The sequence below is a fragment of the Uloborus diversus genome, chromosome 1 (genome assembly GCF_026930045.1).
Source record: "Uloborus diversus isolate 005 chromosome 1, Udiv.v.3.1, whole genome shotgun sequence".
NCBI lineage: Eukaryota > Metazoa > Arthropoda > Arachnida > Araneae > Uloboridae > Uloborus > Uloborus diversus.
Window position 1 is genome coordinate 20,589,593 of NC_072731.1, and position 24,806 is coordinate 20,614,398.

General features: G+C 34.9%; 1 protein-coding gene across 1 annotated transcript; it reads left to right on the plus strand.

Moving 5' to 3' along the window:
* The first annotated feature begins 960 nt into the window (after positions 1 to 960).
* On the plus strand, positions 961 to 24,806 carry LOC129234314 (peroxidase-like protein 3). Its single transcript, XM_054868308.1, has 10 exons — positions 961 to 1,090; positions 1,212 to 1,313; positions 7,371 to 7,531; positions 8,520 to 8,733; positions 9,645 to 9,781; positions 13,756 to 13,920; positions 15,783 to 15,985; positions 21,856 to 22,025; positions 23,513 to 23,618; positions 24,725 to 24,806. The coding sequence occupies exons 1-10, from the start codon at positions 991 to 993 to the stop codon at positions 24,780 to 24,782; spliced, it is 1,416 nt and encodes a 471-aa protein (XP_054724283.1). The 5' UTR covers positions 961 to 990; the 3' UTR covers positions 24,783 to 24,806.

Consider the following 24,806-nt stretch of genomic DNA (forward strand, 5'->3'; position numbering starts at 1 on the left):
GGGTTGCCGAGAGCCAAGGCGGTCCCCTAGTCAGTTTCGTCACCGCGAGCCCCCTCTCCCCCCCCCCCCCAAAAAAAAGAAATAGAGGAAAGAAAAAAAAGAAGAAAGAAAGAAAAAGAAGAAGAGAAAAGGAAAAACAAATCAAAACTGCTTAGTAGAAAACAATTAACTCTACTTAAGTGCTACAACAGTAAATAACAACGTATAAAATTTTACAAGTCATTTATAATTTTATTTCAGAAATACTGTTGTAGCTATTTGACAATCTTAAAGTAAGAGTGTTTAATGAACACACACACACACAGGTAGAATTTTATTAATTATAAATCCTCGTTTATCATGTAAGAGGAAAAACTAAACTTTGAAATAAAATCTATTTTTACAATGCTACGTCTTAAGTCTAAAGACAATCTTTTGAAGAATCTTCGATCTTCCATTATAAATTTACTATTTATGAAAAGTTCATTTTTAAAAGAAATTGCAGTTTATTTTAGAGTGATAGAATGGGAAATGAGCAAGAATATATTGAGACACGGGACCCCAATAGTGCAAACATGCCCCTGACGTCAGAAATACTATTCGCAATTATCGATTCAACACGCTCTCATGATTTCTTATGATCGTTTTTTTTTCGGCGAGGGGGTTTATGTTCTTTCTTTTGTCTCTCTTTCTTTCGTTTTCTTTTTACTCTTGTTCTTTCTTTTTTTTTTTTTTTTTTTTTTTTTTTTTTTTTTTTTTTTGCTTCGGTGTCGCCGGGCACTTAGTTTCCGACTGGGCGCAAGACTGGGCACAAGAGCCGAACGAGACCTCTTGTCGGACCTGAGCTTCAATGCAAAACATGTGCGATTGAGATCATACCTTTCCGAAAACTGGTATACTTTTAAGCATAAATTTAAGTTTCCATACTTTCTTCCAGACGCTGCTGGACTTAAGTTACCATGCTGTGACGAGTTTTTTGAATTGTTCCCACACATTCGACCCCGGGAGTGTATGCAAATTAAAGTGTCCCAAGACGATCCCTTCTACGGACCAAGAAATGTGACATGCCTGAACTTATTGCGATCAATCCCTGTTCGTGGGGAATGCATGGGTAAGCATTCAAGCCGTAAAAAGTTTGGCAACTGTCACTAGATTGCCTAAGGTACTGCACGCAATCAGGTCGGTATGATTGAACTAACCTTATTTTTTCTTTATTTGATTCAAAAATGTAGGTAGAAGAGAACAGCTAAATGGAGCTACATCTTTCTTGGATGCATCAACAATTTATGGTTCATCTGTGCAACATTTGAAGTCGTTGAGATCTTTCAGCAAAGGTAATGATGGTTTCAGTTGCATTTCATTCTTAAAACATCTGATGTGGACACCACGTGACTTCCTGGTACCCCTGTTGAGTAATCTATGTTTTTAATTACTAAAAAGAAATCATTGACTATACTCATGTACGCTCATTTTGGAAGTAACACCTCGTTCATGCATACTCTTTTATGTTGAACAATAGTTATATGGGACTCTCCTAAAATTATCCAAAAACTGACACTAGATTTGAAATCTTATTTTTGGTGCAAAATGTGTCACTAATTTGGGTGTAAACTGTTGGTGAAAAAAAATAGCCGATACATCACCAAACGGTCACCAATTTATGAAGTTACCTTAGCTTGCAAATAAATTTAAGTTAATTTGCCCCAAACGGCGAGTAAAGAGCCTTTTCGGAACATCCTCTTGCAACCAAAAAAAAAAAGAGTTGCACGAATAGACCCTGATCAGATTCCGTTTCAGAGCTGTGCGGGATAAGAGAAATACTAATATGCGTACAAGCAAACGCTGCGCCGTGAGAAAATTTATCATTAATAACTCGGCGATGGTCAAAACGGAAGTTTTGGTTGCTCATACATTTATACGCACGAACAAACGTACAAATCCGGAAATTTCTTTAAAATATTTCGTAAATACTGTAATTTAACTTCGTTCAAGTAAGCAAAAATTGAAATGTAAAAACGTCATTTCAAAAGTTTTTTTTTTTTTAATTTTTTTATTGTCACACTAAAATTACCGAAAGTATCATTACATGATTCTACTGTTGTAGTTGGAAAACAATATGGGGGGGGGGGCTAGAGAGAGAAATGAACTCACCAAAAGCAAAAAACTTCTTTGAAACCCACACTGTAAAAAATCTCGGAAAACTCTCTGAATATATAAAAAAGTTTTCCGTAATACACAGATTCGTACGCCCTCCGCAGTTTTCTGAAATAATCAAAAACGTTTCCCGTATAGCAAGAAAGTAAGAGTCGACGCATGCGCAGCTCACAATTTTATAGTCCAGCAGAAAATCTAAACTGAAACTTTCGAAAGCACGCAATGAAAACAAGTGCTGACTCATGTATGCGAAGTAACACTCATCAAGGGGATTAGTAGAAGTTTTGTTCCTCGCATGAATTCACTGAAGATAATTCTAAAGTCTTATATTTTCTTGCATATGTATCGTCATAAGATTGAATTTGAAGCTATGTCACTTATTTTTAAGTACGAAGTGCAAATTCTCGACGCATGCTCGCGGAAGGAATACAAACTGAAATTGAAAACCAAATAACTACCGAGAGGACGCCATGTAAATTCATTGCGTCGCATAACTTGTGTAGGTAATTTACTTTTTTCTTGGATACTTTTCTTCTTTCTACCAAATGGGTAATTTTTGTTGGCAGAATTTTATTCTGTCATAAAAATCACCTTTTTGGTGACCAAAGCCTGCAAAAGACCACCACCGACGAATAGGTAAGTCGCTTTGCAACTCTATTACTTTAAAGAGATTTAGTTCATATAAATCTCGTTAAAAAAAACTATTTTCTTCAGTATTATTTTTTCGTTGTGAACTATTGCAATTTGAAAATATTTTACATTACATAGAACACATATTTAAAGTGCAAGTGTGTCTAGTTTTATTCTGTAAAATTTATGAATTGAAGATTATAAAAAAATTTAAATATGTGTTATTGTGTACTTTGTTTTTATGTGTCAATCTCAGTTAATATTTGGCTATGTATCAAGCATTATGAATTAAATGTTATAATATGCAGATTGTCAGGTTTGATAGTTCGTCTTTAAGGTTGCATGTTTTCGTTCTCTTGTAAACAGTGTAGCTAGATTGTATGAAGTAAAAAAAAAAAACTATCTCTTGTAATTAGGAACATAGTGCTTCAGTATTATCTAAATGACGATATCTCTTTAAATATTTGCATTAGCGAAACGCTTTAAATTAGTTAAATGTGTATTAATTTATTTAACAAATAGATACATATATGTATTTAAAAGTGTCTTCATTTTTTTCGTTTTACGAGCCTCAATTTTACCAAAAGCAAAAAAAAAAAGAAAAAAAAAGACTTAATAAAATAATTTTGTATTTTTACACCATATTAAAGTATTTGACTTATAATTTATATGATACTTTGATTTATAATGTATGTGATACTTTGATTTATAATGTATATGATGTTGCGTTTTCAAGGGGGGGGGGGGTGGGCGCTTCATAGCATTTTATGGGTGCACCATCACTTTTATGGTGGGGGAGGGGTTATTCTCGTATATATGAAATGGAATAATCATGTAATAGAGTTCAATGTTTTAATAAATAAAATATATAATGCATTTTGCGCACACAATAAAATAAAATCAGTAACCTATTTTGAATAAGTATTTATATTTGTGATGAGCTGGAAAAGGGCAAGAACAGAAGAATCAACCCGAATGGTTCCAGCAGGGGGACTTGGTGTCATATTTAAATTCATCAATTTCTCTGTTGGTACTTTTCGGTACACTTTGTTCGTCAGAGAAATTGACTTGAGGTGAACGAATTCCGGAACGCGAAGGGTATGTAAGTCCTGTCAAATTTTATCCGTAGATAAAAGCTATCAAGTTTGATACAAGATATGTTTTTAAGTTCTGCATTAAAAATAAAATATGTTGATAGTTTTGTCTTGAAAATATTGAGAGAAAAACTGAAGTTTAAGATTGTTTAACAAACAATCCCCACTTTTCAGAAGGTACCCCCACTCCAATTCCCCGACGATTTTGTGATTAGGAATGAAACTACTAGATTATTTCATAATTTTTCGAAAATTTATAACTGTGCATATGTTATGCTGTTAACCATGCTATTTGTCATTAGAAATTCCAAAAAAAAAAAAAAAAAAAAAATCCACGAATAATTCTAAAATTGCTTGTATTATTGCTCTTAGATATGAAAGAATTGAAACTGATATGGTATGCAATACTATAATAAAGAATTATGTTTTAGAAAAAATCACGGAAAAAGGATTCCGAAATTCTCGGAAACGTTTTTGAAAATTGTTTGGAGAATTCCGAAATACTCGGAAACGTTTTCGAAACTTTCATGAACCACAGCTGCACAGAATACTCAGAAACATTTCTGGAAATTACGGAAAGAGGATTCCGAAATACTCAGAAACGTTTCTGAAAATTACAGAAAGAGGATTCCGAAATACTCAGACACGTTTCTGGACATTACAGAAAGAGGATTCCGAAATACTCAGACACGTTTCTGGACATTACAGAAAGAGGATTCCGAAATACTCAGAAACGTTTTTGAAACTTTCATGAACCACAGCTGCACGATATACTCAGAAACGTTTCCGGATTTTTTTTACAGTGCATTTGCATTACAAAAAAAAAACAATAATTTGTTTTTTATTTTCACAATAAAAAACAAATTATTCTGGAGGATGGCGCGATGTCCATTCCCCCACTAGAGCACAACATGATTCCTAAGTAAAAATACTTTTTGAAAAACACATCATTATAAAATTATATATTTTAATACGTCAATAACATTCTTTTTACCTTGGCAAGTTAAACGTTTTTAGCCGCCGCAAGGGTGAACTCGAATTCGGGCGACTAGTAATATTTCCGATGACAGGTTTCATTCAAGCTGTTACTGCTGCAGAATTTATCGAATTTGTTCTCTCAGCATATACAGGGTGAATTCGATCGAATCTGCCATATGAAAAAATATTATTGGGCGATAGAAGAGTCAAAGCGGAACTTAGAACTACCCATTATCGTGTCCAATCCTTAACTGTAACCGAATTATGGTAGGTATGAATTAAAAAAAAAATTCTGAGCAAACGACCGATTTCTGAGATTTCTGTAGGACTTACACACAAAATAAGTACATATTTGGAAACAGCAGACTAAATCCTACAAATTGACACTTTTCCCGTCAACACAGTCACATTTTACAGTGAGCTACAAGCTTTGAAACATTGGACACAGTCAGATTTGAAATGGTGCCAAAGTTTTCAATCAACATTTTCAAAAACAACTGTATGAGCTACAATTGATCAAATCTATCAAAGAACTGACCTATTTCACTAGCTTTCAGATGATACAACAACAAATCATATTGGGCTTCAAGTTTAGCAGTAATTCAGGCTTTTGTTTCAAACAGTGTAAAAATCTGCCTTCGTTGGAAAAGGAAAACCAGCGAAGAGTCGCACTTTTCTGCTTTAAATTTCTGTTTCACGCAAGCATGTTGCTTTCTTTGTTTAAGAAAATGTTATTTTTACATTAAAATAATAGTTTTAACATTTTATTAACTGAAAAAAAAAGTACAAGAGATAACAATAAGTAGAAGTAAAAGAAGCATTACTTTCCCGTGCTTTTCACAATGGAAAAATCAATGATAAAAAAAGTTACATAGCATCAATAAATACATTCAATCAATCGTCAAAATTTACAACAGCTGCTGAAATTGTTCGTCGCCACACCTGACACTCCTTCCCCTTTTTGCGAACTTAAACAAATCTTTCTCTTAGTGAAATTTCATTTCTTAGTTTCACTACTGCTTCATCAAGCAGGATGCTGAATTCCTGCTAACTGGCTACTACTGTTTTGTAAACTTCTTGTTTTAAAAATCCCAAAACGAAGAAGTTCACATGAGTTGGGTCTGGTGGTCTAGGTGGCCAAGGAATGGGACCCGTACGACCAACCCATTGGGGGTACTGCTCAGTCAGAAAATCTCGAGCGGCATTTGAAGAACGTGTAGGAGCCCATCGTGTTGGAAAATGATTTCCTCTCTTTCTGTAATTGGAATAGCATCAAGTATGCCAGGCAAATGATGTTCAATGAACTCTAAATATGTGTTTTCTTTTCTGTTACCTCGAAATACATCCGAACCAATCAAATAATCTCCGGTTACACCAAGTCAAACATTTAAGCTGAATCGAATTTGGAACGATGAGCTTCGGACTAAAAAAGGATTATGTTCAGAATACTGACGCCAGTTGTGCAAACAAAAATATGATGCCCTCTCTAGTTAACACAATGACTCATCTGTCCACACTATCTTTCTTAGAAAATGGTGTTCTTCAATGTCTCGGGATAGTAGCCATCTGCAAAATGTTACCCGCTTTTCTAAATCTGAAATTGCGTAATTCTTGTACTTGTGTGAAATGGCAAGAATGATACTTGTTTTGGTGCAATGTTTTTATGACTTTATTTTGCGAAAGTCTCCTTCTCTAGCAATCGTGTGTGAACTCACACTTGGTTTTTCCTCTACTCGGTCCTACACATACTCCTCAACATCGGCAAAACCGTGACCCTTTTCCTGCTTCGGAGAGAGCGAAATCATTTCTCAACACGAGCAAAGAGCAAGGGCATGTATCAGGTGTGGCAGCAAACAATTCAGCATCTATTGTAAATTTTGAAAATTAAATGTACTCATTGATGTTTGCAGGGGCGATCTTTCAACATTTCGTTTGGGGGGTCGAGTGTCTTGAACATGAATTTCCTCAATACGGAATAAAATACATATTAGTTAACAAGAAGTGATAATAAAGTGGTTTTAGTGTTATGAATAATTAAGTTTGTTAAGAACCAATTAAAATTTTTACGACCAAATCTTTAAATTTATTTTGTAATAAGTCATCTCGGTACTAGTTTTTATTTTTTGGTAAAGTTTTAATCTACTATTTTTGGAGTCAGGATGAACAGAAAATTTTTGTAACTATATATAATCAATATCGAATAGTTTGCTTAATTGTCAGCACAGGTAAAAATGAAGGTCTTGCTTGCCTCAATGCGCTTTGAAGGTAACCTCCTGACACACAAAAGTCAAAATTAGTTGACGTTCAGTTCTCCCACAACTTTCTAATTGTTTACTGATTAAGAGGCTCCATTGTAGCCTTGAAATAGTTGTATAATGTATTTTCGTGTTAATTTGTGCTTTATTTACGTTGGTTTTTCAATTTAATCACAAAAGTCATCTTTCAAATGACTGACCTAATTGAAACAGTCAAAAAATAATAAAATAAATGCACGAATTTTACGCAAGTGCTTTGAAACTTTTTAAATTTTTGTAGGTCAACTTAAGACGCAGATGATCAATAATGTTCCCTTTATGGCCTTTAAGAAGTTATCGGGCTATGCTTGTGGAACTCCTAAAGAGCCGTTGAAGTGCTTTTCCGCTGGTAAGTCAAAGATCACATCGTCAAACTTGACAGGGGTGCTCATCCCCTCCCAAGTTTAATGGCGCAAATCCCCCCCCCCACCCTCCAAATTCTTCTCAACCCTCTTTTACTCGCTCCTTTTTTTTTTCAATTTTATTTACGTATTTAAAATATTTTTCATTTTTTTGTTAATTTACTTATTTATAATAATAATAATTACTATTATTTTATGAGAAAAGTTCTGCGCTACGCCAATGATATAAACACACACACACAAACTTAATAAATGAATGAAGTAAAATATAAACAAAAAAAATTAATTTGAACTTTGACATCTTGAATTCAAATTATGTTTTTCGCAATCACGAGTGTAGGCGTGTGTGTTTGTGTGTGTGTGGGGGTATGTTTGCTTGTGTGTGGACTGTTTGTGTATGTGCGTGTAGGCATGTGTGTGTGGGTAGCTATGTGTATGTGTGTTTGTGTGTGGGGGGTATGTGTGGGTAGTTGTATGTATGTGTTTGTGTGTCTGTATGTATACGTGTGTGTAAGTCTTTGTGTAGGTGTATGTGTGTGTGTATGTCTTTGTGTGTGTAGGTGTATATGTGTGTTGGTGTATGTGTGTGTAGGTGTAAGTGAAGGCAAGTAAGTGACGCAACCTGGAGACGGTTTTCGCTAGAAGAGCAGCATCGTGAGGCGACCGGCCGGTCGACGGAGGTGCCGCATAGGGTGCTGGCGAGAAAATAAAATCATAGCACATCGAAACAGTCAGGTGAGAACAGTAAGCAGTCGTGATTGCTCAATAAATAATTTAAATTAAAAATAAATCAATATATAAATTTAAATAAATAAATTACCCCCCCCCCATTAGGATGGCGCAACTTGCGCCAAAATCCCCCCCCCCCCCCTGTGGGCACCCCTGAAATTTGGAGAACAAGCGAATTAATGATTTTATACTCTGCAGTTTATAGTTTTCGTTGTTGAGTTAAAAGTTTCAAAATTGAAGATTTCCATTTTATCTAATTTTATGAAGTATTTTCGCTCATTAGAGTACGCACTTAAAAGTTTAAAATACTTTCAGGTGATTCAAGAGCCAACATGATGGTTGAAATGACAGCAATTCACGTTTTGTGGTATAGAGAGCATAACCGCATAGCAAGTGCTTTACATAAGCTTAATTTGAATTGGACGGATGAAATTTTGTTCCAGGAAACTCGAAAAATTCTGATTGCCGAGTTGCAGCACATAACATACAACGAATTCCTTCCTTTGTTATTGGGTGCGTATCCTTATGTCAAGGAACTGTGTCCCTTGTTATTTATTTTCATATGCAACCTTTTCTTTTCAGTTATTCCATTACAAGTGCAGTATCAATCAAAATCTGATAGAAATAACAGTGAGCACAAAAATTTTCAAAGGAACTATCAATGGATTAAACTTGAAAACATATCGTGCAGTTTCTGTTCTCTGGAATAACAACAATCAATCTCAAAAATATCACTCTTAATAAAAACAGAAGTCAAGTTTCTTTATTTTTTCTTCTATTTTACTTTCACGTTGGAGTCCTCAGCGAAAAGTTGATCACTTCAAGAAATTACTATCTTAAGCTACATTAAGAATGTACATATGTAATTTTTAGTTACTTCAAGCCACAATGATCATTTTTGATCTAACTAAAAGTAGGGGAATGTGGTGAGCAAAAGCAAAGTGATATAGCGGGGCAAAGTAAAATGGTGAAATATTTACTCTGATTTTAGCGCCACCTGTCTAGTAATATTTTAACTATGTAGTAACACATGTAGTATATTCCAGTCAAGAAAACATTAGCTCTGAAAATCAAAGAATATGATAATACAAGCAGTATGATAGCAATTTTCGAAAATTGATGCTCATATTGCAATATTTTGTTGTAAGTCAAAAATTATTTTTGTTATTATTAAATGATAAAGTTCTTGTTAATAACACTTTAAATATTAATTGAGACCTAATATTCAGTGTAATATTTACAGGGTGCGGCAAAAAAAACCCGGACAAGGTTTTTTTTGGCAATGTATGAAATACAGATTTTTTACATTTCCGGCTTTTCAAACCAGGTGTCTTATAAAATGCTGGCATTTTATTTTATAGGCATTCCGTAGAATGCCGAATTTTATAAATTGCTGTCGATATAAAGAATAAAATACATTCTAGGTGATAAAGCACTAGAAGAGCACGAGCTAAAGATTAATCCCAATCAGACTTATGACGGATATGATGACACGATTGATCCTAGCGTTTACAATGTATTTGGTGCAGCAGCATTTAGATTTGGACACAGTTTGGCACAGGTAAAAAATCGCATGATATCATAAAGTTCAGGGCTTTTAGACAACACTGTTATATTCTATTTATTTATTATGTTTATTTCAAATATTGCGTATCACATCATTAAAAAATCTAGTTATAGTTGTCTTTCACAATATATTCAAAACTGTGTTTCTTAATATAAACTTAATTACGTAAATAAGTTAGATTTTTTATATGTTTGCTGTAAACCACTATTGTTCTTTATTATGATTAAAGACTACATTAGAATGTCAAAAACACGAAACTTCAATAATCCGAGCACACTCCTATGAACTTCTGATAAACTTCCCTTTATCTTCAGTAAACAATTAGAGTTGAATTGTGTTAAAAATGTAATTGCAGCGTTATGTACTGCATTATATTTTATATATATACGAGGGAAAATCAAAAAGTCTTTGTGCCTATTTTTTATTCGCCAAAAACAGGTACATACAGGTATTTACCAATATACGTAGTGTACTACATACCTTGCATTATTTCTCCACACAGTCACCACACTGTTTCAGACATTTGTCCCATTGCAGCACTAACTTAGAGATCCCCATCTGGTAAATTCTTCCGGCTGCCTGAACCACCGTCAGACCGCGTTCTTGGTTTCTTCGTCACATGAGAATCTCTGTCCTGCCAAAAACTTCTTCAAAGGAGCGAAAACGTGAAAATCACTATAGCGAGGTCTAGACCGTTGGTACCCCTGTGAATTGCAATGGGATTTTGTACGTTGCTCCATACAAAAGAATAACACTTCGCTGCTCATAAGTTGTGGACGTCTGAAGAACGACCGTCATCTTAAATGACTGATAGCAGCTCCGTTCTTCCGAGCAAAAAGCAAATACGGCTGTTACGGTTTAAGGAACTGTCACGGCTAGGAATGCATGTGTTTGCTTTGTATTCACAGCCACATTTTGGCTGAAAAATATAGGCGCAAAGACTTTTTGATTTTATTTCGTACATGTTGAAGAAAACACTTTATTTGATTAAATGGCAGGCTGTTTCCCTAAACTGTATTTTCTTGATTATTTTCCAAAACCCGAACAACCTGTGGCAATCAGTTCGGATTTTTGACGTTCTACTGAATTTCGTAAGCTACTTTCTCTGCTATAGCATCGTTTTGCCGATTTGGCTTGCGACACAGAGCGAGCAAAACGATTCATGTAGCATACTTTACTTTATCCTCCGACTGACAACGTCTTCAGTCGGATGTTGCTTCAGTTCAGTGCACTGATTCGGGTGGACGCCATCCATACTGGCATGGCCACAGAGCGAGCAGACCTCGACGACAGCCAGGCGAAGCCAGTGCAAGTCGACGCTTAGGAAACGACAACGGGAAACTTCCTTTACCATCTCCAAGATACTTTGGATAGGTCCCACCGCGGCGAGAGTTTCTCATTGTTTTCCTAGGCTCCTGGCCTTTTAGACCAGGGAAAGAAACCTTTATTTATTCAGATGGTTATCAAGTACATTGCTCTGCTTAGCGTCAAGGGCCCCCTCAGCCTTTTTCATTACCAGGTATTCCGACTTGACTTGTCACCCATTGGAAGACTACAATCCATCCCCATGTGATCAGCTCCGCCAATCAGCTCCGCATTGAAATGTGCGAAAGCAGTGAGTTGGAGTAGTATTTCCTGAAGCTAAAACTGCAGCCTGGGATTCTATGAAGAAGACAACTTTTGAAGGAGCAAGACCTTCAGCTAGTAATTGGTTTGTAGCCTCGTGGACAGCCGAAAACCTCTCCCTCGTAGGGTAACGGCACAAGTAACAGACAGGGTGCAGTAACAGACAGTCCTAAGTTTGGATTTAAATAATAAGTATTTTAGGCGTGTAAAAATCATGTTGCTGCGACCCATGAATACGGTGCAACCATCTAGTGCCATCAGAGTGAATTTTATGAGCCAGTTGGTATTTACAAGGAATTGAGGGAAGATTATGAGCTGCCACCACGAAGTAGGCCTGTGTTTCATGTTTATTTGAATTTTAAAAGGTTTAAATTAAAAAATAAAGAACTTTTGCACATTTTGAAGAAAAAAGGGTCATTCTGTCCATTACTCATCCTTTTCTCAACCTATCTGCTGCTGGGTATCACCAGAATCTTCGGTGTCTGTTACTGGGCTTCGGAATTCTTTTCGAAGTCGAGTAAATAAAAATAGAATTAACTAATTCAGAGGATCCAGAAACAGCCAAACATTAGATGATATGTAGTTGCATGAGAGAAAAATGGTTTTAAAAGTCTAAATATATTAAGAGGCTCAGAAAACTCAGTTAACCTGAGAGCGGTGTTTTAGGCATGTCTGTTACTGCAGTTACTGGTGTCAGTTACTGGTGTCGTTACCCTAATTGGTGGCATTTTTCTCCCACGAGCACCGAGCCCCGAAAAAACTGGCAGAACCTTCCCGTGCTAGCTGCGTTTGTATCAGGAAGGTACGAACCAACAGCGTAGAGTTGTAGCCACTTATTTGCTAGATATCTTTGATCAATGGTATCCATGGCGCAGGCTTTGAGCTCATCAGGGATTCATGTAGTATCTCATTTAATGTACGGTTAATTGTTAGTATAGCTGAAAGGGGGGGAGGGAAATCTAACCTGGCAGAACTGAAGATTAGGATCTGCCAAGTCTTCACAATGCTGCCAGGATAGGTTTGCTCCAGCTGTAGCTCATAGATCGAGAAAATGTTTGTATGTTTTCGCAGCCGATATCTACTGTAACGGATTCGGTGCGACTTCCACTTTCTTGAAATGAAAACACAGTTCTTGATAAAAACACAGGAAATTTATTTACGCTATGTACAGGAAAGATCGTCAACAACTGCTAAATTATTCATCAGCAATTAAGCAATTATCACACAACACCGTAAACTCAACGTTTACACACGTATTTACTTCCAAATACGAAAACAACACAGCGAAATGCCTCGCTATAAACAGAGCAAATACACACTCTCAGTTCGAAATCCTCAATCGAAACTAACTGTTTATCCATCGCTAACGGCTTAAATACACCGAAAAGAAATTTCTCAAATATTCCACACGCTTCTGTAAAGTAGTAGACCGTTATCAAATTTTATCAATGAACAAAAAGGAAATAGGGGTCGTATACTTTAGCCATATGAAAAAGGGGTTGTATATTCATTACGGGAAACTATTTACCGGTTACGTTACTACAATAATTACTATTTACAGGATTTGTAACACTACTTTAGTGTGTCACGAGCTATTTTGAACGTGTCACTGCATTTAAAAAAATTGCTTTGAAATTCGAGCATACTAACAACATTTAGATCTGATTAGCGATAATGTAAGGTGTTCTCTCTTTATGCGCATTGTAACTATTTTAAAACGAATGTGAATACACGTTTCTTTAACACCAGGATTGTCTGCTCAGTGCTAATTCTGTGTTAGCTACCATTTTGTTTTGCACTCTAGGCTTCCTTAAGAGGTTTTCCACCTCCAGCTCAGTCACTCCTATGACGGGCTGATGAGTGCTAATAAGCTCGAAACTGCTGTCCTCGACTGGAATTGAGTGAGCTGGCGGTGTATTTCATGTACCAAGATTGATTACAGGTGGGCTGGGACATGTGAACATTTCTTTTGTTTGCTTGTTTGTTTGTTTGTTTTCATTATTTTCAAAAAATAATATCAATTTCTGAGAACAAAAGTTCCCCCCAAGATTGAACAGTCTTTTCTTTGTGGCATGGAATTTGTTGAGATTAAAAAAAAAAAATCTTATGGTATTTTAAAAATGGTATTTTTTCTTTATGGTATTTAAAAAATCTGTCTTCAATTGCTGACAATATATTTTAGGACCACTCTGTTTAAGGTTTCAGATCCAATGCTTCAATATGCTTGATATACGAATTTTATTTAAAACAAACGATGTTATTTCTGATGCTGCATAAGGAAGCATTTGTTTAAACTTTTCACACTAAAAAAAATATTCTTGTTATTTTTTGATTCGTTATAGGATGAATTGGTGCTCTATGGTCATGGCGATAACGAAGAAGACCAGGTTCTGTTACACGAAACGTTCTTCAATCCTCACCTCATATACCACAATGGGCTTGACCTTTTAATACGAGGGGCTACATTACAAAGGACACACTCAGTCGATAGCTACATCACAACAGAGGTAATTTCCCTGATAAAAAAATAAGCTCATAACTTGGATTTTCTTGCGAAATGCTGACTGAAAACAGTAACTTCGCATGCAGCATAATATACAAAAAACTTCAAACTTGACTTCGGTTTTAACAAATTCAAGTTCTCGTAATCAAGAAGTACAGCCGGATGATAACTCCCTATTTCTAAAAGTTATAATTTGTTATGCATTTTTGCTTGCATTTTCGGATTTTGTATTCAGTTTAGAGTAAAACACTTTTTCGAGTGTTTTACTCGAAAAAGTGTTTCGGGGGACACTTTCGGGGATTAACGTAAGAAAATATTTGCTGCAAACCGTTCGTTACGTTACCTTGTCAGGAACTTTTTTGCTCGCTTTTGCGTAAGCCGTATTTTTGGAAAAAGAAAGAGATAATCTTAAATTAGCTTTGAATAAAATGCTTTTGTTATAAAAGCGTAATTTAATTTTAAAATTAATATGTAGAATGAAAAAAATATTGTTATAAAGCTTGGACGTATCGAAACATCAAAAGTTTTGAGTATTTGAATTTTTATCAAATTTGAGCATTTGAATAAGTATACTAGCCTTAATATATATTACTACGATTATTTTGTTCTATCACTGAAAAGTTTAATTATTTTTAGATCAGCCAGTGATACGATACCTTCAGAAGCGTGATCAAAGAAAAAAAAAACGAGGTTAAAAGTTCAGAGCACCTTAATGTTTTGCTGCAATGTACAGGCGGCTGAAATGCGAACTGAGGTGACTGTGGCTCAAGGAAGTTTCTGCATCACACACCCAGCTTTCACCATTTCTTCTTGTATACGCATTTCATTTACGTTATGAGAGTGTTAAAAAGAAATGTTTTCATCTGCAAAAAAGAGGAAGAACTTACGTTTCATGAAATTAATAGGAACTTTCAGTTCCTAAAAATTTTAAGGATAGCGCTCCCACTTAAATCCGGGAGAAACGTACAACATTCACCATTAATCATCGTCTAAAATTTTGTTTTTAGGACCTCAACTCGTAATGTTTTCCGGGGATCCCTGAACCACTCCTCAACTTAATATCATAATAAAAGATCGTTTAAAACTTCTACTTTAGAGCTTCAATTTCGGAAAAATTTCTGGGGGAGAGCACCTGACTACTGACAGAAGGTCCGTAAACTTTCCGCCCACTAACCTTACCTAAAACTTGCGATTTAAAAGCTAACTTCGAAAATTCTTCGATAGAGCATCCCCCGTTAGCCAACATTGTTAAAGTACGTCCTAAACTTCGTTTAAGTTCTTCGATCAATTTCGAAAACTTTTCGAGAGCTCCCGAATCTCTCCTTCATATCAAAGATCGTTTAAAATTTCATCGTTATAGCTACAGTTTGGAGAATCTTCTGGAAAAAGTCCCTTCACTCAACACTTCTCAACATAATCGTAGATAACAAGAGTTTTCTAAAGTTTTAAATTCAGAAAATGAACTGGGGAAGCGTCCCTGACCCATTTCTCCCTAACATTATCAAGATACTATAAAATGCATTTTTAAGACTACAATTTCGAAAAAATCTCGGGGGAGAAACCCCCATCCCCCATTTTTGAGTCAATATTATGCTGACCAATAGATTCATATTTCTTATACTCAGATCTAGTTTTGACTGACAACATTTTAAACCAGAAGATAAATCCTCTCTGTATGATGCTTTTGAAAAAATGCAGATGCCACCAATTTCATTCACTCACCTAATGTTTTGACCACGCTACTGCCCCCCTTTTTGGTGGTTATTTAAACCCCAAGGCTCCCTGGTATAGAGTTACATTACTGAAGCTCTGCGCACGCCCTTGGATACCTTAGTTGCCTTTTCCCTCTAACTTTTTTTTCCATAGGTGCGTGAGCATCTCTTCCAGCCAGTTGAACTTGATTATGGCCATGATTTGTCAGCGGTTGGTATTCAAAGAGGAAGAGACCATGGTTTACCAGGTTATACTAAGTGGAGGGAAGTTTGCGGATTATCTTCGATCGACGATTGGGATGACCTGTATGAGGTTATGGACAAGATGAGAGCCGATAATCTTAAAGCTGTTTACGAGTAAGTAACATTTAGAAATTCTTCTTTTAGATAACAATTAGTTAAAATAACAACTGTTTTAACATTAGAAGGTAAATTGGTCATTTTTTAAAGAAATCTTTATCTAATTCATTCGAAGTGATAACACTTTTCGGTTCAAATACAGTACCATGAATAGGGGCTACTTTGGCTCACATTGCGGAACTTTTTTCATCTTTTTCCAATAATTTTATTACTATTCCTACTTCTAAGCTACGTATCTCTAGTAATCCTAATTTAATTTTTGAATAGTTATCACTTTTTAAAAAATGTTATTATCCTTTTTAATCGTTTTTTATTAGGACAAATGTTACCCTTGCTTTCGGGTTACTCATGTCCAATTTAGTTTTCCCTTCTAAATAACTAACTAGAGCTAAAGATGGACTTGTGTTCGTACGAAAATCTATTTATTTGAAAGAAAAATGTATTCCCTTTTTTATTTTTGGAAGGAAAAAAATATTTAAACTTATTCAACAAGATTCATTAATAATACTTTTTTCACGTACCCCTTCTAAAACTTAATAGATGTGTCTCTTTTTCAATAAAGGAAATATCAAAGACGGAATGGAGTCAGTGCCCGTTGCAAATCTGGATCAGACGATTTGATTTATTTTTAATCAATTATAAACGAGCTGGTCGCCCGGCTTTGCACAGTCTACCTCGAATAGAAAAATTATGTCAAGTGACGCGTGTTCAACAATCAGGCTTGAACAAAAAAAAATATCTGTAGAAATTCCCGATAGATCGCGGAAAAATAAACAAAATGGAAAGATTTTAAATCCCCCGACTACGGGATAAGCCTTAAAACAAAAACAAGAACTTTATTCGTTCACAATCGAGAAAAAAATGGCAACAGATCTTTCTTCTTAATGACTTTATTCACGCCAATTAAAACTGAGCTCGCGGCAGATGATAAATTTCCGATTTATTCCGGTTAAATTTCCGGCCTTTCGGGTCCTGGAATTTTTTTCGATCGGTTTGGTAGTTTGTTTGACGATTGAAAACACACACCAATGTTCCTTCTCGGGTGCCCGATTATCTCCCGGCCAAATTTGGTCGAGATCCAAAGCAAACTATGGATTTGTAAAGGGATCATACATATATTTTTTGTTTCATTTATATAAATTTTCGGGAAGTAGCACAGTTTTGTATGAAGAATAAGTTTTGTATGAAGAAGAGCATCACTGTCACTCAATGTGACAGTGATGAGAGAAAGATCAAAAATGGCTAAAATAAATTTCTTCGATTGTTTTTCCCCCTCCTCTTTATTTACTGTTAGTACGAATTTTGACCACTATGCTCTTGCCTTTCATGGATTCATTTGCAGATTTGCACCAAGACAATCGTTAAAAATTAGTTTTGAAGATTTCGAATAACATATTTTTCAGCCCTTCACTCGAAAATTAATATATTTTCTTCATAAACTAGCTTAAGTTTATGTAGAATTTTTCATTTCACTTCACCCCCATTTATCATTTTTAAATTGACTGTTCTTTCAATTAACCAGTAGACATTAGATGATTTTTGTATAACTTTCAATGGTGTTGCATTCCGCTGATGGTGGTAGAATATCTGTTCTTAAGGAGAGTTAGTACCCTAAAACCGTTAAAAAATTGTTTTTCAGTTTTTATTTATTCGAAATATTAAAAAAAAGAGCTTTTAAACGACACCAAACTCGTGTTTCCTTGTGGATGAAAAGCAACATAATTTAAATATTAAAAAGGCAGGAATGCATTAAATGTGCGTATAATTTTACTTTCAAAACGCGATTTTCACAAAACGTCAATTTAAAAAGTCATGTTCCTTTTTCTAAAAAGCCATTTTAAATACTGCTTTAAAAATTACACTTTACATTTTATTTATGTGTTCATAATTATACTGAAGTCAAATTTTTGCTTTAGAACTTACATTTTTTCCTTAAACAGCTGTTTTTATTTTTTATGGTTAAAAAGACGACCTCTTTTCTTCATTTTGAAAGTGACTATTGATTAAAACGAAATAAATTGTGAGACGCTTACATAATTCTTGAAAATTCTTGAAAATACTGTAAAAACTGTTAACTTCTATCATTAAACCTTTTTGAGAAAATGGTACTTTAAATTTACCTGTTTAACATTACGCGTATACGTGTCATTCTCCAGAAAACGTAACATTTGAGCAAAAGTATTTTTCAATTTCGAAACCTTTTGTTTTCTTTCTTTTTCTTTTTTTTTATTCTTACATGAAAATGTTACCTACTAGAAGTAACCATCAATAATGATCTAGATAAGTTCCAATTTTTTTACTCATAAATAAAAAAAAATTAAAATGTCTTGTTCACGGAAACAAAAAAAAATTGAAAAACCTTTAATATTTAAAAATTGAGGCCAATTTAATATCAAAGTAGTAATTTTGTTAATTGTGCAAACAATCAGCTATTTTAATGATTTGTGGGAACATAATATTAAGCTCTCTTAATTAAAGTACGGCTTAATTAGTAGTTTCAAATGTATGTTAAAAAATAGTATTTAGTAAATTTTAGGACATACTGGCAATTTATAATTTTGGTAGAATGCCTATTATTGATGTGTATTTCCCCTCCATCCTTTATTTTCACCTCAGAAATAATGACTTTGATATAATCTGTCACGGAGGTGAGGAATTTTCCATTAATAAAAGCCTAATAGATATATTTTTCAGGGGAGTTTTTTTTTCTTCGTTGCTACAATCTGCACATGTTAAGCACATGAAAACATGTTCACTTCATTTTTTACATTAATTTACATCCCTGAAATTCAAGTTCACGGAGGTGAGAAGTCAGAATAATCACACTAAGTTTTAAAAGCAAAATCTATCTTCTTGTTTTTCGACAAAAAACTCACAACTTCAACTATGGCTGAAAATAAACAAGGAGGCTCCCTTGTATAATGGAAAATGCAATGTGATGTCATTACTGCCACGTAATAATGAGGAATGGGATTTTGTGTTTAGGTAATGGAGGTGAGAATTTATTGTGTGACATTAGACAGGACTCCTTGTAATACTAAAGCGAACTAAAACACAATATTAAAAAATTAAATATACTTGAACAATTAATATTTGAGATACTTGTGAAAGGAATAATAAATAAATATATATATATATACTTTTAATTAAACAAGTTATTAAGCCACGGAGTTGAGAATTCACTTTTTGTGAACCAAAATTATACTAAAATAAAAATTATTATTAAAAAATTGTTGGTAGGTTTAAATAGATAAATTTTTGATGAAATTAAAAATCATTGTTAAATGAATTGTTCCTTAACGTTTTTACTGTAAAAGGCGTGTGACAGAAAAGTTGCATTTTTTGAAGAATGACCCATATAGGGTTCCGACTGCTCTTAAGGTATTTTAATTATTTTTCTTAAATCATTTTTACTTTCTTATATGTCTGATATGCTGTGAAAATTCTCGAGTTCTGAATTTCGTTGAGTGCTGATTAGCGAATAGCTAAATCCATTTTGAGGATTTCTGAAAAATAGTTTTGTCACAGTGTATATGCAAGTACCCATCTTTTTTGGCTATGCGACTTCAATTTCGGTAAACTTCCAGGAGAGCACCCCTACCGGAACGCCCGAAAACCCCCTCCATATCATTAAGAGTCATCTAAAACTGTTTTTTCAGAACTGCAAATTTGGAAAAACTTATAGGGAAGAGCCCATGAACATCTTCTCTCCTTAACACACTCAAAGAAAACCTGCGATTGCGTTTTTGGAAATTCACTTTTGAAAAATTGCCGGGGAATGCCACCGAACTTCTCCCTCCACCAACGTTACCAAAGATCTATTAAAACTGCGTTTTTAAAGTTACAAGTTCGAAAATTTAAGTGGAGCGCCCTTCTTCTTTCTCTCACTCTCATCAACATAATTAAAGATCGTTTTAAATTTGGTTTTCAAGGCTTAAATTTCGAAACATTTTTGAGGGAGCGCTTCCTCTCCCTAACGTCACGAAGGTCGGCTACAATTGCGATTTTAGAGCTTCCATTTTAGAAATCTGCCTGTCTCTCAACCAGAGATAGCCTAAATTCGCGTTCTTGAGACTTCAATCTCGAAATTTTTTTCAGGGGCGAGCACCTGAATTTCATCTCCACCTAGCATTACAACAGACAGTCTAAAACTGCTTATTTAAAACTGTAATTTTGAAAACGTATTGACGACCCCCCCCCCCCCCCGACTTTTTCTCCTCCTAACATTACCAATGATCGTCTAAAACTGTTTTTAAAACTAAAATTTCAAAAAATTTCCGAGGGAGAACCCCTCTTCCCCGCACCCCTTTTTTGTCTGAATAGCACTTTCGAAAAGGTTGACATTGCTTACATCTAGTAATGACTCCATCTCAAACCAGAAAGTTGAATTCACTCTCTGTATTTATTCACACGTTTGAAGGAAAAAAAAGTATCATAACTCAGGCGTCTCAAAATTAATTTTTCTCAAGTACCATATTGTTAGTCTTGGGAGGCGAAGCGTGTCAACGATCCAACAATATTTCAGTTCAATTGGTAGTAAGTAGTTAACTCCCCCCCTTTCCCCCTGTGAATATTACTGGAAATTAGAGAGTCTAAAAAGTGTTATGATTTACCCAATTTCAAAGTGAGAAAATTTTTAGGAGGGAATTTGTGCCATTGAACTTGGAAGGGAGGGCAGACCTGGGTCGTGTAAATAGAGTCAACACATTATTGATAGCTTATAATAGGTTTTTGAAACAATATGCAACTTTAAATATTGCTGTCGTATTTGTTGTGTTATTCGGAGCAGGAGCTGCAATAAAATTGCATTCAGAACTTAATCATCTGCGCAACTACCTTTGTCTGGTATGTGTTGAAAAAAAACTATTAGAAAAATCAAATGCATAAAATTACCACAACATACCCCGCATTTTATTACGCGTTGAATATTATTTTGATTCAACAAAGTTTTTGGCTGAACCAGTGTTACTGGTAGAAAATGCACTGGTCTCAACTTTTGACTCCTCTTGAGCATATTTCAAAGTCAGGGCCTGCCGCTGAGAGCCAAGGAGGGCCCCTTGTCAGTATGGTTTCCGGGCTCCTTCTTCCCCTAAAAGATTCAAAATTTCTACCACTCCAGTTCCGAGCCCTGAAGATTCGGGCCCCATGTTTCCGACTAGGCTGACAATGCCTCGCGTTCTGCACAAAGTCTTCACAAAGAAATGACTAGTAACTTCTAATTAGAAAGATATTGGAGCTTCTTGAACGATAATTTCCTGAATGATGGAAGTTTTGAATCATATGTATTCGGTTAGTGTTTTTTTGAGCAATCACGATTGCTTATTGTTCTCACTTGACTGTTTTTGACGTTCCTTTGATTTTTCCCACCGCCACCCTCCGCACCATCACCGTCGACGGGCTCCTCACGATGCTGCACCTCTAGCGAAAGCCGTCTCCAGGTTGCATCCATGTCCTACACACACACGCGCATACATACACAACTACACACACACACACAAACACATACACACACATACACCTACGCACACACCTACATACACATACAAACGCATACACACACGCTTACATACAGACACCGACACATACACACAACTACCCACACATTCATGCCTGCACACAGACACAAACACATATGCCTACACACACATACACATACCCCCCCCACACAGACACAAACACACATGCCTACACACTCATAACCCGTACACACAAACACATACCCCTACACAAAAACATACACGCCTACATACACACACTCGTGTTGCGAAAAACGTAATTTGAATTCAAGATGTCAAAATTCAAATTAATTTTTTTTTAATTATTTTTTTTACTTCTCCATCTGAAGTTCGCTCTTTCTCTTTTTAAAGATCTGTGGACGATATTGACTTCATTCCTGGAGCTTTAGCAGAAAACCATGTCGAAGGATCACTTCTTGGCCCTACCCATACATGCGTCATCGGGCGGCAATTTAAGAAAACCAGAAAAGGAGACAGGTTATGGTTCGAAAATCGAAATCAGATCGAATCTTTTACTGAAGGTAAGGCAACATTTACAAAACTGAAAGTGTGTTTGTGTTCTATTCTTGACAAAAAGTGCTTTCGGGTAAAAAAAAAAAATGACTGATTTTCTTTCTGTTTCTAAATTTGAAATTCGTCTTTTGAAATTTAAATCAATGCACCATTGCTGTTAAAAAGTGATTACTTCAAAATAGCTTCCAAAAACAAGAAATTATGGGACATAACGTCGCTAAACATTGAATTCATTAAAAACAGGAAAGTACTTGTTTGTTATGATTAAAGTTAGCTTGGTTCGAGTATTACCCCTGTTAAAAAAATACTATTTCAATTTTTTTTTTTTACTTTAGTTAGGAGCTTCTTGGATTTTTTAGAGTCGTAATTCTCATCGCCAAGTTGCTGTAATTGATGGAGAAATATTTCGCTCTACTGTTGAACACCCTATAACAAAATGTGAAATTGCGATTGAAGCGAATTAAAACTCATTGAAAAAATTCTGTGACAAAATCAAGTTTTTTCTTCCTATTTTGTTGTCTTTTTTTCATCATTTTCCCCTTTTTCACATGGTGGTAAAATGTTGAATTAGTGTTTTCTTATTAAACATCGTTTCTTTCACCCGTGGTCTATACAAATAAGTATACAACTTTGAATGACTTTCATCAGTTAGTTAGAACACGTAATACGTGGATATAAAGTGGTCAACCTTAATTATGAACACATACTAAACTGTGCTCGTAACCAGCAAACCCTACGATAGTGTTATAATTTAAAAAAAAAAAAAAAATGAAGTTAAATTAGTAGCAATTGGAAAAGCATCTAACATGATTATGTGCACGAAAATTATTTGCACCCGTAATCGAAATATAAGGTCTTCAGTTTCCCAAAATTTTAAGAAAATTTTACCAAATTTAGCAAATTTCGGAGAGTAATGGGAGGCATCTTTCACACGCTTTACGGGTGGATGACCAGCTACATGCAGAAGGTGAAATTGCGTAGTATCGTCCATTTCTGACCGAGTCTTCAAAATAGGAGCTTTTCTTAAAATTTCGCTAACTATAAGAACTTATGTCTGGATAACGGGGGCACAAGGGCAAATAATTTTTTGCGCCAAAAAAAAACATTTTAATATGCTCTTTCTGCTGCTACCTATTTTAAATTTCTTCATTGTTCCGCTATTCATGTGGCCCCCTGGTAAGTAATTAAACAAATGCTCTTAGTTGTAATTCCATTATCAAGAACGGGTAGTTTTGCAACTTGTCCAGATAATGACGAATGTGTGTTACTGTAAAAACTGCCAGTTTTTTTTTATTTTAACGAAAGACTTTTTAATAAATTTCAAATTTGAACAATAGTATATTTTCTCGTTTAAAATTTATTCAATTCCTTGATAGCAAAAAAAACGTCTTAATTTTATTTCGAGATTTTCCTGCTATTCCTGTCTCCTAAAGTGCAAATGTTTCGTGTGAAATAAAAGCTAAAAAATCATTTTCTTTACTCTTTTTATTTTCAGATCAGCTAAAAGAGATTTATAAATCTAGTGTAGCTCGCATCATTTGTGACAACGCAGACAGTATTCACAAGGTACAGAAACATCCTTTCGAAATGCCATCTGAGAGGTACGCTTCTTAAATTTTAGTTAAATTTATATGTTAGTTAAATTTTTAAAACTCGCACATACAAAAAATGTTCTTGCAAATTTGTTTAGCATTTTTGTGAAATTATAATGCTATTGCTTAGAAAAGTAATTACTACTTCTATTTCAAAAGAAGGCCAATAGAATTTCTATGTATTTTTCAAATTATTTGTGGTTTTCTGATACATCATGACAGGAGCCTGTTGGATGCGACAAGGGACTGTTAAATAAGACACAGGGCTGTTTTTTACAGAACTAGGTCATATTATTAGTATCAATTATCTGTTTTAATATTTATGCATCAACATACAGTATTTATATTTCTAAAGTTTAAGTAAAAACATAACTTCTCTTAAAAAATAAAATATTCCATATTAAAAACATAATTTTATACCTTACCTGAGATCAACTTAAAGTATAAGTTTTTTAATATTATTATTAATTTGAGTTATTAAACAGATTTCAGAAACGACTGTGTTCAGTCGTTTCTGAAAACCACCATCTTGTTGCACCTTGGCTTGCCCGTCTCTAACGCGAATCCTGGTTACACTCATGCCACTGAACGCTTACTTAAAATAAATAAATAAATAAATAAAAATAAAAAAACGTGGGTGATTGGGAGGGGGAAGGGCTAGTGTTAACTAAGTCATTTGTATTGAAATATTGTTGGATTGTTGGCCCGCTTTGCCTTCAAAAATTTACAATGTGGCCCTTGAGCAAAAAAGGGTTTTGGCTTGGCCTAGTGGAACAAGGGAAGCAGTGTGGAAATCATTGAGAAGAGAAATAATGGAGGGAGTGAAGACTTTCATTCGTGAAGCCCAGACCCCAAGTCACGTGACAGATTTTAAAGCAAAGCATTGGAAGAAATCAGGTTTCTTTCGCATGTTTCAGGTAGAAGATGCCAACCATACGTCGTTGATGAATCACGTGACTTGGGATGGTCAGCCTTTGCTAAGCCAATGATTGGAGTTGCTCCCTCCATTTATTCCTGCTCTAAGGTGGAAATAGATATTTTCAACTATTATTTTTTCATACCATTTTAAACCACCCTACAGTATGCACTAAATGATTATATTTTGTCCATTTCAGCAATCCTATCGTGTCTTGTCAAGACATTTCTTCTGTAGATTTGTCCAAGTGGAGTTAATACATGCTTACATTCAGCTCCTGA

Excerpts from the sequence above, each read along its gene's own strand:
- LOC129234314 (XM_054868308.1), top strand. The coding sequence starts at position 991 with ATGCAAATTAAAGTGTCCCAAGACGATCCCTTCTACGGACCAAGAAAT. Across the intron at positions 7,532-8,519 it reads GGGTGCTCATCCCCTCCCAA|TTTAAAATACTTTCAGGTGA; the intron begins GTTTAATGGCGC and ends CGCACTTAAAAG. Across the intron at positions 22,026-23,512 it reads GATCGAATCTTTTACTGAAG|ATCAGCTAAAAGAGATTTAT; the intron begins GTAAGGCAACAT and ends TTTTATTTTCAG.